Source organism: Opisthorchis viverrini, assembly GCF_000715545.1.
Source record: "Opisthorchis viverrini unplaced genomic scaffold opera_v5_303, whole genome shotgun sequence".
Taxonomy (NCBI): domain Eukaryota; kingdom Metazoa; phylum Platyhelminthes; class Trematoda; order Opisthorchiida; family Opisthorchiidae; genus Opisthorchis; species Opisthorchis viverrini.
In genome coordinates, this window is record NW_008751963.1 from 230,026 (window position 1) to 246,333 (window position 16,308).

Consider the following 16,308-nt stretch of genomic DNA (forward strand, 5'->3'; position numbering starts at 1 on the left):
CACAACACCAACAACACCCAAACCGTGAGTGATCTCTTTCACGCTTTTCTGCCAAGTCATGTGCTGTCCACCTCGCGGTTTGCGCCATCCTGAAGGAGGCACGGAGAAACTGGTCTCGTGATCTCTTTCACGCCTTTTTGCCAAGTCATGTGCTGTCCACCTCGCGGTTTGCGCCATCCTGAAGGAGGCACGAGAATAACACGCACGGAGAATAACACTGGTCTCGGTAGACAATGTTTCGCCATGCGTAGCACATGGCCGAACCATCATAGTCGATGATGTTGGATGTTCCCCCATATTGAAGTACCTACAGAGCAACCAAATACCCGTTTTCTAATCGCCTCGTTGCTGATACGCTGACGTTATCCGAAACCAGCCACGCTTCTGAGGCATCGGTGGTCGAAAACCTGGAGACGCCTCACATCATCTACCCGAAGAGGCCATGTCTCGCACCCATACAACGATACAGCCCTTACTGTAGCCTGGTAGCCTGTAGCTTGGTACACACTACCCTTAAGATCTAGTGAGATGCCTTTTTGACACCACAAGTGACGCAAATTAGCAAACGTGAATCGAGCCTTCGGGATTGTTGCACTGACTTCATGAGACACTGCTGTCAGTGCTAATACAACTACCGAGGTATGCAAAGTTTTCCCATTACTTCGGACAGAATTAAAGACGGGTGATGAACACATTTGTGAACCTTCCGAGTAGTGTATTACGAATATGCAAGCTATCCTGGTATTCAAAACATTGTTTTAATGCGTCGAACTCCCTAAAACGTAAACGTTTAGTATTTGTTGAATTAGTTGATTCATCTGGCTGTCCAGCCAAGTGCGTGCCCCTCTAATAAAGCAGAATCTTCCAAAACATCAACAGCTGACCTCTTTCCCCCTTAACAGCGAACTAACCTTATTCCCATTCATCGTCGAAAATAACACTCATTTTGCACTTTTATTCTAGTTACCAAAACTAAGCTTTGGAAAAGCAAAATCCGTGGGGGGGGAGAGGATGAATAATCCAATTTTGAGCTCGCTGGGAAAAGCGGAGAGTGTGGCGCAATATCTTGGTTAGAGAAAGAACGCTCATGTTGAACATCCACTCGTTTTACCTAGCCCATCTGTGGTACAAAATGGAGCCTGATGACTCAACCCTTCCGTTAAGTTTTTTGCTAACTATGACCATTCATTGCGATTCCACCAACTTCCTGTTGCCATTTGACCGTTTGTGAGTTTTGGTGCCGTCTTATTGGTGGGCTGATACATCGGTCCTCCATTCTCCTTTTGAGATGATATTACGTCTGCAGGATTCCAAGCCGAAGGGTGAATATACTCCCATGAATACGGTGGTCTCTCGTTTTGGTCCCGAGAACGGAACTTTTTTTATATTACCAGTTGTCTGCCACAATACTTGCAGTTTCGGTTGTTCTGTCGCGGCTGATCCCGAAAATCTAAAACTTCTTTCCCACCGTTTCTTCTTTCAGGTTGACAGTCGTCGTCAGAAGCGTGAAGTTCCCGAATACCTCTGTGGTCGCATCAGTTTTGAACTGATGCTCGATCCAGTTATCACCCCGAGTGGGATCACTTACGATCGTCGCTCCATCCTTGCACATTTGCGCAAAGTCGGTCATTTTGATCCCATTTCCCACCAGCCTCTCACAGAAAATCAGCTTATACCAAACCGAATTATGAAGGAGGTTGTTCACGCATTTCTGGAAGAAAACCCTTGGGCAGAGAACTACTGACTTCTCGTTCCATCCCTTTCCCACTACTGTTTTCCCATTCCACCATCATTATTGTCTCCTCTCGTTTTTCTGACTTTTCTCACAAAGTTATTCTTTAGATATCCACGTTTGAAAAACTGTTTTAGACATCTGTTCCTACCTCCCCTTGTCCTATCGCAGCTTCCGATCACTCCACTTTTTTTTGCTTTCCGTACACCGCTTCTCCATCTCGCATTCTCGAGTTGTGAAGCAAGTTTATCCGTTTTTGTCTTCGTACGCGTTTGCTTATCAATCTGTACGAGCCTTGCTGCGTTCGGTGTACTTTTTATGTGATATGGCAAGTTGCAAGCTTGCGATTAGTCAGTTACAATAAACACTTTGTTTTCCATTCTGTTTCTAATTATGTGCTCTATACCGCGTGTGCAGTCTCCAGCAGTAACTCGCTTCTCACCTTTCAGCCCCTCAAAATTATTCGCTGCCCAGATAACGGCCTCCCCGTTCGTATTTCTGAATGTTTCCACGCCGGAGATTGACTGGGACCGTTCATTCTTCGGAAGCGGGCACAACAGGCGCCATTCGCCTAGGCCATCTAGACAGTTCAAGGAGTTCATTCGGTGGTGGGCACATTGTTGGGACCATCGGGGCTTCATATATATCTTCGTCTTCATCATCCTCGTCTTCCAGATCCTCCTCACCTGTGATCAATCCTGTAAGACGGTCTTTGCGCGTTGAAACCCGACGTCGGACAACGGCGGCACTTCAGGTTAGCATCTAATGTGTATGTTGGCTCTGTTCGTTACCATACCCTGAAGGTCTCTTGATGTTTAGTGAAAAGTAATCATCTTATAAAAATCAACATTGGCTACCTTATAAGCTCCCTTCGCATAGAATACACACGGACTGACGAACATATGGCACCGGTTTAATTCCTTAAGTTATTGCGCTTAAATCGTTCAAATATACCGAACTAATATGTTAATAGCAAGGCTACTCGTTTTTTCGGAAGAAAGTGGTTGCAAGTGATGTTGAAAGAAAGAAGGCCTTCGCTGCGGAGTTATTGGAATACACCAACTGAACAGTTACAGACAGGGAAGCAAAACTCTCATATGCATCTTGTTTTTAAAGACTGAGTATCCGTGTTCCTCTCGAAAGCGTCTCTCTGAACTTTCCTGGATACTCATTGACTCACTCAAATGTGAACGAGTGCTACAAAGCAATTCCACAAATTCCGTAATAAATCTCACTTTTCAGGAGACGCGAAGCGGATTTATAGGAAAACCGCATACTACTCGCACGCTTTGTGAGTAGCACCCACCGTTACAATGGTAGCTTTATGACAACGGCATGATTGAACAGACCCAAATAACGAACCTGTCGTTTTGACATAAGCAAAACACTAAATCGGCATCCTGCTGTATTCACGCAAACTAATCTCAGGTCACAACTAGTGTTTTACCAACCGCGAATTTTTTGCAGCGTTTCGTCAGTGGCATCTGAACAATGGTAAGAAATCCCTTAAGAGCTTGTGTTTGGATCCATGTCGCTCCTTTTGCAACTTTTGTGGTCTTCGTAAAGCTGATGCACTATTTCTTCAGCCTCTTCTGTGTGCTTCAAGCCCCGTTGGTTTACAACAACGTTTTTTTCCGAACCACCTCGTTCAGATTCCAGGGTTGCCACCATTTTAATGAATTGTCGCCAGATTGTTGGCCCAAGACCGTTCATCTTAAGCATCACAGTGAAAGAACAAACGTCTGTGATTTTCTATAGAGGAGAATGTCGGTAGCTCAGGTAGCGTAGATGGTCGTTGGCTTGTTCGCTGAGCTGGGCATTTTGGTTGCAAACGTTCCATCACTAGTCGAGGTGACATCATCAGTGCGTAGTTGTGCGTAGCGGTGGGTTAGTGGCTGTGCGCTCAGTAGTGTTACGTGTGTGTTGCTGGTAGCCGGGGATGACCTTTGACCGCGATTAGTTAGGCGAAAGCGGTCGTGAGCTGTCGAAGAGTTTTCAGCAACCTTTTGAGTAGTTTCCTTTATGAAAAAGGTTCCATGTATCTTCTTTCGATTCATCAAGGTTGTTTCCCCCTCCTGAACCAATATCAGCGCATAATGTGGGAACATTTGAATTGCGGAAAACTGGAAGGTACACTAATAGGCTTTTCGTCAGTGAACCATAAATCTCTTTCATTATACGTATTGTTATGCATTTGAGGATTATCTTCCGCTTTGGTCTCAGTTAGTGTCGTTTGAAAATATAAATCTCGAGGCACGGGAACAACGGTCTGGTTCTTTGTTGCATGACCGATCCAGCGCAAAGTACTTATACCACCGTTTAGTGCTCTGATATCCAGCTCCAATTAATCATTTGTTCTTTTACTGCAGCATCTCAGTTGGCGTTTTAAAATCAGTCACACCCGGTTCGTACATGACTTCAAAACCACCACTTCTCACTCGTTCATTACCTTTCGTCGCAATATCATCGCCCTGTCGGTATGCTCACATCCTGTCATCAGTTGTTCTCTGTCCTTCACCTTTTAGCACTCGCTTGGGCATACCCTATCCCGCCGTAGGCCTGAAGTGATGGATTCAACAACCCGCCGTGGAACTCGTTCCTGGGACGATCCGTCTCTTGCCTCTTCCAGCGCACAAGTCCGGAGTGCTGTCTCTGTCAATTCCAAACCAATGAATCGAACTCGACGACGTGCTTTGCTTCGTTCCCCAATTGTTCGCCTTATTCTCTCGTCTAGCAATACCTCTCCACCATGTCAACCAGATAACTCGAGCCAGTCATCAACATCCGCGGTGGGGCAACCGACTCGTGAACGTTCGTCACACCGCGGATTGGACGACAGTATTCGTATTCTGCGCATAGAGGGTGGGGATACTACACGACCAGTGCGACCAAGAACCACTCGCTCCGGTACAAGAGCTACTCGGACAAATCCACTTGCCCGGCGCCGTTCTCAACCGACCCGCACCGCAGCTGTACCGCCTAACCCGACGTTGGAGGAGGCAGGTAGTCAACTGGAATCACAGGTCGCCGTGGACAGCGAAGAATTCCGTGCTATCTTGAACGCAAACAGGACAAATACAGGTGACGGGGACGATGAATGCGTCATTTGTCTAGATCCGAAGGCTAACCGAAGCATCGTTCTGCCCTGTATGCATACTTTCTGTTTTGAGTGTATTTACCGGTGGCTGTGTATCAATCCCTCGTGCCCCTTGTGTAAAAGACTGGCCCATCGCATCATTCACTCCATACTATCGGATTCTGACTTTACGGAAACTCTAGTTTCTGAGTTGCAAAGTCAGCGCAGTGCAAACGGAACGCACCGGCTTACTGGTCTCCCACCGGGCTTTGAGTTGGAGGAGGAAGGTAATTCTACTACTGGGGGTCAACAATCGCACCATCATTTCCACTACCATCTAGAGGCAGCGCCTGTTCGATTTTTAGATTATCTTGGTGGAATGACCCACCACCGAACATCCGCCGGTCCGCCATTATTCATCCCTCCCATTCTCATCCCGTCCGATTCTCCTCTGTCACGAACATCTCCCATTGATACCGTACTGAGCGGAAGCGCCAATGGGTCCCGCCACATCCCATACCGTTGGAGCACAGAATACGAGTGAGTTTCTCCTCCGTTTTGTTTTGTTCAAATTTAAGCCTGCTCCGTTCCGTTCGTAAATTGTAATTATCGTGTCATCCTTCAGCTTGCTTGTTTTACGTCTTCATGTTGTGACGATCGTGCAACTCTGTATCGGTCCCTTGGCTTCCTTCTCCGCCCACAATGGGATATCAAAAGGCACGATAGCTCTACACAGCCCTTTATGGAGACAGAGGAAAATTATTCCAACTGTATTTATAGGATAGTCATAGAGTGTTCCACAAGGTCGTACCAGAATCTCCGTGAGGGGGAGAGAAGCGTCGAGTCAAAGATGCTCGACTCAGATTGGCTGGCATTCTGACCAATCAGAGCATGCCTTCGTTTGGCCCGTGTCCCGCATGTGACACATCCGTCCAAATGATGTGATTTTCGGTTATTAGGGACGGCTGGCATCCGAACAATTCATGGACCACTAATTTTGATTTAGTCAAGTCCGTTCATTAGCATACAAACTGTTGTAGCGTCGAAATGATGCCTCTGCAATCCTATCCCGACGAATTCCATTTGACGACAAGACTGAAACACTTCGCTGCGTTCTGATGAGTACTGCGCCTGCGTGATTTGTGTTACCTTTATGTAATAGGTGAACCAAGGGGACCGTTATTACCAGACGCTTAACGTGATTAAGTTGCTGGGGTTACTGTGTCTTTGTATTAAACGATTGAGTATTGGACAGTTCTAAGTGGCAGAACACAATTAGCAGCAATAGAGACACAACCTCCCCTCGAGGAAACACTTTTCGTGACTCGTAATTCTTCCCTATTTGAACACTCACCCCAAATCATACGTTTTCTTATTCCCAGAGTGTTTTTCTTGTAAGGCAAGACCTCCGAGTGACAAGTATTTTCAGCGACTTCTCTGATTGACCAGGTAAATGTCGCAGCAAGCGGCCGATGTGATCAGCAAGATTGCTACACTATTTCATGACACAAGTAGATTCGTTCGGGTATTTATACCGGACAAGCTGAGTGCAACATTTGTCGGGCATCGTGCGTTCACAATGCGAATTAAAGATGATGAAGCTGGGAAGTCAGATGAACTATTGTTGGTCCCTGTAGTCCTCACGCAATTATTTCCTTTTTTGTTCTTATTCAATACGATAAGCTGACTGCATTCGTCTATTCGCATCGCCGTTGCAAGTCTCACGGATGTGCGACGGCTTTTCTGATCTCAATAAGTTACTCTGGTTGAAGGGTGAGATCTTTCATGTCCTGGAAGAACTGTGGAAGTCCCTCCCAAGCAGCAGAGTTTTTATTCATGACCTCTGTTGTATCATGTGTGGCCGTCTATTGGTTACGCCTGCAAGGAGCCTGCCAGACTACGCGATAGGGAGAAGACAGAGAACTCGCGACACGGCTGTATTGTCAGGACAAATCATACAGAGCGTCTGCGTAAATATATATGATGATATATGATATATGATAATGGCCAAATATGGTTGTTCGCTTGTTCGTTCCGCACAGCCAATGGTGGCGTTCCGGTCGTGAACAGTTTCAGGCCTACTACGCTGGTCCTATGTTGTTGGTGAGAGCCGCCAACTCACCTACTTTGCGGAAGTGTCCTAGCAATGGTGACCTTGGGGATGCGTCACTCTCTGTACATGTGCTTTTTTCATGTCTGGGCGCGTCCTGACAACCTCTGTCAGAATGTGTTCAAGATGGTTGTGTGTTCTAGTGGTGCACTATCCCGGTCACTATTTCCAGAAGATATACCGTAGCGGTCTGTCAATTTGTAACCATAAAAAGTGTTACAGCATCAGGAAACCTTAGTATGCAATTTTCTGCCTTCTGGCTGGTTAACCTTGTGTTAGACATCGTACACTGGTGATACAAGCCAAAGCCAATGAAACAAACGCTTGTTTTCTAACAGACTTGCTTCCCTACCGACTTACATACTCGTCCTCACCATAGAAACGGTCTAGGTAAACTGAACCAAATGCTGATCTCTGAGTAACAATTCCTTTGAGGAGCTCTTAACTGAGGAGGGTCAACCAAATATCTTGAATTCTGCAAAGATGGTTTCGATTAGGTAGAGAAACCGTACTATTGAGACCATCTACAGGTATTCCTAGTCCATTCAGTTACTGGTGTGACACCGACGTGAAATCTTTCATGAGGCTGTGACACCTTGGGGTAGTATTCCTGTCATTTTGTACTAAGCCCCACCAATGACCAAGATGTTTTGTCAAATTGTCAATTCCAGAATAAACAGGTGTTAGCTGGCACCGTGAAGTGTGCTTAGATTGTAAATCTACCTCCGGAAATAGTTCACTTTCGGGCGCTTCTTTCAGGCGTCATTTCCAGAGGTGGATAACTACACTAACGCCCGAGATCAACTTGGTCTTTTTTTATTTTCCAGGAAGCCCCGATAATAAGCCCATACGTGGAAACCGGCATCGGTCTCTCGTGTAGATGGATCTCACATGCCGCCTCGCCTAGTTGATGAAAAACATCGTTGTGGAATGTCTTTTGAAGTGGCCAGCTTTCAAAGAGGTTAATATTTTCAGAGAATTGCAATTCTGGGATTTGTCAGCAGGATAAATGATTTTTTGGAAAGCAAACTGACTAAAATATCATCAAGGAATGGTTTTCTATAAACTATGGAAAAGTACTTCCTTTGGATATCTCTAAAATTGATGTCAAACGAAATGTGGCATGTATCGATGCGCACCGTATAGAGGAACTTCTTTATTTGGCAACATAAAAGTCGTTCAGCTTTAGCACCTTTTCGGTGCCTAGCTGCTGTGCCAACCGAAGAAGGCACGAGGGGTTGTTGCCCAAGCTTAGACGGGGGCAGTCGACATGCACAGGTTGGGTTCGAATCACGGACGTTAGGTCCCTGGTTCGAACCTGGCCCTGATATCATGACTGATCCTTTTTATGTTTGGTAACGCGGTATTTTCTCATCCCTCGTGCTTCCTCTGGATGGCATGGAAGCTAGGTACTGGAAGGGGACCATGGATGTGCTTGATTAATATTATTTTCATCACTATTAGTATTATCAACTGAACCCCAACAATGAATGCTTACAAGGTCTGTGTTTTGATGTGCTCATTATTTTCGTTGACAACGAAGTGAAGGAAATCACCGATCAATATGGAGGGTAGCGTGTTCTTCACGGACATGGATTCAGCCAAGAACCAACGAGAATAAATTACCCATAGACAGAAGGAAATGCGCCCGGGAGTGACACTGCCAAGGCGAAATTTGAGAGGTCTTCATCCAGTCACTATGGTGATGTATGCAGAGGGATCGAATACCATATCTGGTTGAAAACGTCTGAGGTACACCACTTTAGTTGTACCCGTGGAATTTAATTTGGCAACCACACTTTGGAAAGATAAGTCACTTGGTCACCGGTAGAGCGATGGCACCTCGGAACACACGGACAGTCGTTCAGGAGAGCCTTATTTTATGGTCGCGCATTAGTCGCTTGACAAAGACGTTCTCCAATACTTTGGATAGGGTGAATCTGGTATGAACGAGTTGGTAGTTGTGTCTCAGGGCGGGATGGCTCAGTAGTTAGAGCGCGAATTTACTGACCGGAAGGTCCGTGGTTCGAACCCGACCTCTGCCTCCCGACTTCCCCTGTCTAGGCTTGGGCAGTTTGGCAGTATCTTAGCCCTCGTGCTTCCTTCGGGTGGCATGACAGCTAGGCATTGAAGGGGTATTACAGTTGAACGGACTTTTTGGCCGGACCAGGAAGGGACCCACGCTCAAGAATGTGGAGCATATGGGAATTTCTGCAAACTCAGTGGTACAGTGAACAGGCAAGGGTGGACGAGGCCTACGATCAGGGCTAAGTATAGAGCGTATAATCGGAACAAAATGGATTGAACTTGATCCAAGCCTGGAAGTTTCAATGTATCCAAGATAAGAAAACATATTTGAATTTTCTTTGCTGTAGTGGCGGGTATATGAAAAAGTGAGTAGAAACTGGTGGGAAAACCGGGACATTGGTTGAGGGTGACGGACAGAGTTAAGCTAAAAATTTCCACTTTCGGCCGTGGCGGGGATCTGATGCACTCTCGAATGTCATTTTGCCATGTTTTGAAGAAAGAGGGATGTATTGGGGCGTTCCATCACGCACGATTCTCACATTTGTCATGAAAGTATTGGGGCACAGAAAACCCGGAAGCTTGACTCTCTGTAAGGACTAGAACAGGTTAAGTGGTAGAGGCTGGGAGTTTATAAACCGACTTAACGCTACTGTTACTTCCAAGAAAATCTCAGAGCAAAGGCTTGAAAGTGCGGTAGGATATAGTGGCTCACTTATCATGTATGTTCATGTTTGATTGGTGATTAATGAGCTGCTACCCCACTCCGGGAGCTTGGATCGGCGAATCACGTATGACTGCTATATTGTTCCGGCGCGGGTATTAGTCAGATGGCATCTGACACCTGTCGTGCGATTAGTCGATTATCGGTATGACCTTGAAATACATGAATGCCCAGTGAATCCTTGTATATCCGGGTCTTTTTCTGGAAAAAACTTCATGGATTTTCTTTGGTAATAGTTGGGGACGATGTCATAGGTAGCTATTTTGAAAAGATCTCACTCACAGCTTTGGAGTGAATTGATCTTTAGAGTAAGTAGTCTTTCCTCGGGATTGCATTGTCAGTTGGTAAGGTTATAAGTTGATTGATCGGTGCGGATGTTTTTTTAAGATGTCTGAATTCTTACATAATTCTTGTACTTCCACTCTTAATCGATGTGCAGTAGATGGACAAGTTGGTAGAAAGCACGAGGAAATTCATTATATCCAGATACATGTAGCCTGAAAGGCAGTACGCATTTGGGGCTAGAGTCAAGCAAGTGACCTCTCATCACGCTTATGCAGTAGAATTTCATGATTTCACAAACCCCTAACCGATGGACTAGGTGCAACTTTCATAATCTGCACTAACGCTTTTGCGTTTCATGATTATATCAAAGTCCGACCTTTGTCGAAGTTTCACAACTGGCTTAATGAGGAAGTCAACAGACCAACGAAAAATCCGTTAGCCAGTGCGTTAAGTTGTGTTAAAGTTCAAATTCATTAGGTAAGGGAAAGGATAGCGTCCTCATTAGCTCAGTCGATAGTGGTGCTCGTTTTGCTGGATGGTGCCCACATAAGCCTCTCCTTTTGCTGGATGGTGCCCACATAAGCCTCTTCCTGCTTGGCTGGAGACACTGAACGATATGGCGGCAAACCGATGTCAGTGGCACTCGTGCTGTCATTTAGTATCTAAATCGCCCGATGGAGTGTTTGGGGCGTAGGCACCTTGGATGTTTGTGGTAGACTAGCACTAGTTCCCCTCCCTTTCTCTTCATTTTCCTTCCATTAGAAGGCTTTATTCAAATAGATTGACATGATTCTACGTCAGTTGAGCATAAGTGTTCTCGTTCCGTGTTACTCTCCATGATTACAGTCGATAGTGCACGTGTTTGGTAAACGGAAGATTGGTGGTTCCCCACCACCACCACCATCATCACCATCGACAGCATGACATCAGTGTTCAACACCGATGCTTAACTGCCGTACAACCATCACTTATTTGAAAGCCTTATCGTAAAGAAAAGAGTAAGGGTGGACGGGGAAGGGACTTAGTGCTAGCCTACCACAATCATTCCGAGGTGCCTACACCTCCAGACACTCACTCAGACGATCTGGATAGAAACTGACAACAAGAACGCCACTGACATCGGTTGGCAGCCATATCTTGTAGCGTCCAACCAGGCACAGTGAGGATCACGCGGTCCCCATCCTAGAAGGCGAGTATCACCGACAGCACCCAAGCGTTTGGTGATCTCCTTCATACTCCTCTGCCGCGCCATCAAGTGTTATCCTTTATCCATAGTTCGTAAGCCTGTCTAGATAGGTGTAAACGGCGCGAACACGGACGGTTTTTTATCAGCGTTTTCAGTTGGTCATTTGTTTGTTCGCAAGGCTATCCAATTTTCGGCACATGGTTCGTCACCTAATCATCGCTTCCTAATACTCGTTCTCTGTACAGATCTTCTGCCGAAACCCACAGGTCTCTACTTGTTGACCTGGTGAACAATGCACTGCGCCCACGATTTTCCTCGCTACTCGACGGTCTGCTACTCCGTCAACTGGTTTACGTATTCGGATTCGACTCATTGCCTGTGTCAGAAGAGTAAGTGGGAGTTCTGTTTTTGCTAGCTTTCTGCTTGTGCACTGTGGCAGTGCATTCAAGCATATCATCAGTCGTTCAGCTGTAGCACCCTTTGGTTGACTAGCTGCCATGCCACCCAAAGGTTGCACGAGGGCTGGGATACTGCCAGGGTGCCGAAGTCTAGACAAGAGAAGTCGCGAGGCAGAGGTCGGGTTCGAACCACAGACCTTCCGGTCAGTTAATCCGCTCTCTTGCCACTTGGGCCATCTCGCCCCCGCATACTACTACAATGTACTGAGGCTATGCCTCAGTACGTCCATTCGGTCTTTTCTGGGCTTGCGATCAATATAGTTGCAACCCCCCGCGCCTCGCTGTGTTAAATGCCGCGTGTCTCACCCGGAAAGCAAAGCTCAATCGTGTGTTACTTTCATCCATTCTCCAGTCTGTCGTAATATTGTCAGTAGTGGAGACTGGTGCTTTCCTGCCAAATAAGTTTGCCTGGACTCTTTTCGAGAAATACACTCATTTGCAAGTCAATTTGGTTTTCACGAGAGGCTCAACTGAATCTCTCGTTTGTGATATTCTACAACTGAATGTGATGCACACAGGCCGCCTCATGATCCATCGAAGAGTTTTCAGCAACCTTGTGAGTAGTTTCCTTTGCGAAAATATACTACCTGGACTCTCATTGAATACACTTTACTTATACCTAGGAACCAACTCTAGTTGATTCATAAGGTACTTTTCGGTCTGTATGAATGTCAGTGAAATTAAAGTTGTTCATTAATGTGTCTAACCTCTGTAAAATTGGCTGGGAGAGCAAGATGTCTACATCTTTGAAAACCATTGAAATGACTACGTCTGGGGATCTGGATCGACCCAGCATCCTTTAGGAATCTTATTCAACACTAGCCCAGCACACAATGGCACACTAACTTCAGTCAGGGAGGTCGGCTTGGAAGTGACAGCCAGCTCGCCACTGGGTTCGGTTACGTCGATTGACCTGTAGGGTGTCAACCACGTGCAGGGAGGATCGCCTAGACCCCATCTAGAAAGGCTTGGGGATTCTATAGTGTTCAGCTTGATAGTGTCTGCTCCCATCCCGTCTCACCAACTCATGACCCATCCTCCACGAACGTGAGTTTGGAGCAGAAGGCACGGTTTTCTCTGTCAGACAGTGGTCAGGCATTCTTGGTATACGCGCTAACCCCTTCGCCTGGAAAACCTTATCTGTTTTTCAAGTGAATTTGCTTCACTATCTAGTACTCGCTCACAGACCACTTTACTACGTGCATGCTACAACTCATTTTACACCCTAATGTGACCAGACGATTGTCAGTAAAAAAGCACGTGGAGGACATTCTCGTTTGGCCAGGCATATGTAGGAAAGCCAATCTGTCCGCTTAGTCGAAGGCCCCTTCGAAGTCAAAGAAATCCGTCATTGTTGGTCATTAACATGTGTGAAGTGAAGCATCAGTGGCAACACTAGTGTTGCTGTCCTTGATGATGATGATGATGATGATTCCAATCGAGCACTTGGTTTGATGTGAACATGTGGGCAGTGTCCTACCTACCTGGTCCAAATACTCTCTGATGCTCTCGGAGTTTTGCCTTGAATGATGTTGTAGTATTATCGTAGTCAGTAGCCACCTGTGAGACTGGGGTAAGACTGGACTCATTGTTGTTCCCAAATTGCTCGAAAAACCTACTCAAAACAAGAAAAAATCTGCCACCGCTGCTAAGAGCTTATCTGACTCTGCGGTCTGGCGGCGTTTCGATGCAGAAAGACGTATTAGCGTTCGAGAAACTAAGGTGGGGTCGTAACTCACAGACCATAGCCCAAGTAGACCGAATCGAATGAAAGAAGTGGGTGCGGAGGTAGATAATTACTTGCTCGCAATATTCAACTGCTTTCTCCCGTCTGTATGTGTCCGAAACTGCACTGTCTTCCTCCGTTTAAGAAGCCTGCTAACTCCACCAGGTTCCTCCATCTGCTCTCAGATTACTCTCGATCTGATGCCTTATTGTTCTGAGGTGCGGTACTTGTCTAGTGGGCGCCTAGAAACATCATATTCTTTGTTTCCTGCCGTTTGAGTGGCAGCGTTTGTCTCGTCCCAGTTACGACTGACGCCGACTAAGGATATAGCTTCCAAGACTTCACATGGGCTGCTCTCATAAAGTTGTTTAACATGTGGGCCAAAGAGTTCTTCGACGGTCACACGAAGTCCCTTCCGCACATCGATCGGAAGTTTACCAGACAAGAGCATGATCTAGATCGACGTGAGTGGTTCAGAAAGTTCGGCACCCGAGAACAGAGCTTCGTCATCTGCAGCTGATGGCTACTGCTTCGAAACCCAGTACTGTTGGGGGAAACTTGTTTGTCATTGTAGACCGTTTTCGCCTAACCACATGAAACTATTGATATTTGTTCGTTTGCGTTGTGATACTGCCAGAGCGTCGAAATCTAGACAGTAGAACGACTAGAGCCCAGAAGCGTGACCGCAGCGCAACAGTGGTTCGTGCATTTCCACTGGTTGACGTATGAATACCAAAGTAATTCGTTTTCTTAGGAGAATGCCGTGGCTTATGATGCAAGCCGGATGGTCAGGAGACCCTTAGTCTGACCTCCATCCACTGACCAACTGGGTGTGGAGTTTTACCAGTGTCACATGGACAACCCCTAGGCTAGCTCATTGAGTCACAGATTTACTGAAGCCTTCAAATCACGAGTCAGACGAGTGCCTATGTGATGGCTCAGAATGCAGAGTTGACCTGAATAAAAAATAAGCAAACTGAATGCGTACTCTGGACACAGTGGAAGGAGTCAACCACTAGCAGAGACCCACAAACGCACCAGATGCGAAGGGCTATCGACTGTATATTTGAGAGGCTTTGAATACACAATGTTGTTTCGACTGAATTGGAGCCACGTGATATGTGTCACGTGACACCAGCTTGTTTATCGACCGCGTACTGAGGTTCATGGAACAATAGTCCACTTTCACTCTCCCTTCTTTTGGAATTTTTTCGAGCGACTCAATTTTCTTGCGGATTTACCCGTTACATGCAGGTACCTGCGATACTTATTAGAGTTGTTTCGATTAATTTTTACTTCAAAGTGAATTGGGCTATAAAAAATATCAGCTGCAAAATATGAACACACCTAAAATGGGGTCTCCTCCAGATAAGCCCCGCCAAAACATTAACCCCCGCCACCCAAAAAAGATTAGAAAAAAGAGGATATGAAATTTGTACTTTTAGTTTTTATTGAAGAATTTGGGACTTCACTAATAATTTGCATAAAAAAGGTCCGTTTTTCGGTACCTTTGCCTCCAAACGAACTCACACAAGTAGTTATCCACTAAAGACCGGTGTGTGCCGCATCGGTGTTTATTCTGCATCTGTCAAAGATCCACAAAGTTTTCGGTACGGCTAACCGTTGGAGTCTACAGAATCCGTCAGGCTCAAACTTCCAGTCAACAGCGGTCGTGTGACTAATAGATAATTCCTCTGAGCAGAATTTGAATTTTGCCAAATTTTTGGACCAGCAATAAATGCATAGAATTACTGTCCTAAAATCCACCCTAGACCGCTCCAGCTAAGTTCCCTTTCGAAGACCGATGGCTTGCTGACACTGTCGGGCATTACACCTCCACCTATCTGAAACAGTTGAAAGTGTCATTTAGTGGCCATTGTTGCATAGACATTGGTGATGAATCACTCCGTGGCTTTGCAAAAAGCGTATTACCGTCTCCTTGTCATGAACGAGAGTTGCAAGCGCCAGGCAGTTCACCTAAGGTTTTACTTCCGAACTGAGAAATTTTTTGCACAAAATGAGCCTAGATGCGGATAAAGTCACGGTTGTGTGCGTGCATTAAATTGGAGCTGGCGAAATGTGACGGGGCTTATCTGAAAAAGATCCCTAAAATGGAGCGAAAAAGGGACCCTAAAATCATCAAGAAGAAGGCTATCCAGTTAGACGAACGATGCACCAGATTAGGGTGTGTTCAGTGGTAGGATTGGGCATATACTTCGAATTCCAAGCCAGCAAATACTGGTCAAACAGGTTATAAAAGAGATTCGACCTCTTTGTTTGACCACTGGATAGACAGGCGACTTCAACCGATGCAAAAAGTCACTAAGGCGTGTTCTGAGATGTCCAAGATGATCCTTCAAAGGAGAACCTGTGCGAGAACACCTTTCAGTATGTGAGATTGGCTTCTTTTCGGAGAAGATGCCATCGGAAATTTATAATGATGGAATACGCCCAAGTCTTTGGATTTCGAGGCACGAAGACACTGTTCCTGAAAGCCTGATAAAGCAAAGTTCATTTACACGTCCGCACAGAACTTATCTCGTTATACGCCCGCAAATGCTTTGTTTGCTTATGTATATAATTTTTGAAAAGCGTGGAGAGACCACTTATGAAGACTGTCTTAGTGGGTGGCGTCCGCGTTTTCCGACTTTTTATCTTTTGGCTGGGGTGTCGGAACATAAAGCTTGGGAGAATCCGAGGGGTGATGCGTTACGACGTGCCCTTCCCTTTATCTGTGGAGCTGCTCACAGAAACCTTTTGAACACATTATCCTTAACTTAGTGAAAACATCTCATAGGTACTGCGCGTCACACCTACTTTGATATTACCGGCCTACGTTAGTTGGGCCCCGTTCTGTTTATGAACATCAAGCTCTTTACTTCAACCACAATGAGTTGATCGGGTCATCATCATCATCATCATCAATGACAGCAACATCAGTGTTGCCACTGATGCTTCACTGCCGTACAACCATAAAGTTCGTTTA

General features: G+C 45.9%; 2 protein-coding genes across 2 annotated transcripts in view; both read left to right on the plus strand.

Annotated features, from left to right (window-relative positions):
• Nucleotides 1–1,288: 1,288 nt before the first annotated feature.
• Nucleotides 1,289–1,744, plus strand: T265_09797 (hypothetical protein; the record flags this gene model as incomplete). The annotated part of the gene is made up of 1 exon (XM_009175974.1): nt 1,289–1,744. The coding sequence occupies one exon, from the start codon at nt 1,289–1,291 to the stop codon at nt 1,742–1,744; it is 456 nt and encodes a 151-aa protein (XP_009174238.1).
• A 469-nt stretch (nt 1,745–2,213) lies between these two features.
• Nucleotides 2,214–16,308, plus strand: part of T265_09798 (hypothetical protein) — a gene marked incomplete at both ends in the record, with an annotated part of 21,777 nt that continues 7,682 nt past the window's right edge. The window contains 3 exons of the mRNA XM_009175975.1: nt 2,214–2,486; nt 4,258–5,348; nt 11,384–11,527. Of these exons, the coding sequence (XP_009174239.1) occupies nt 2,235–2,486; nt 4,258–5,348; nt 11,384–11,527 (1,487 nt within the window). The remainder of the gene's footprint in view (nt 2,487–4,257; nt 5,349–11,383; nt 11,528–16,308) is intronic.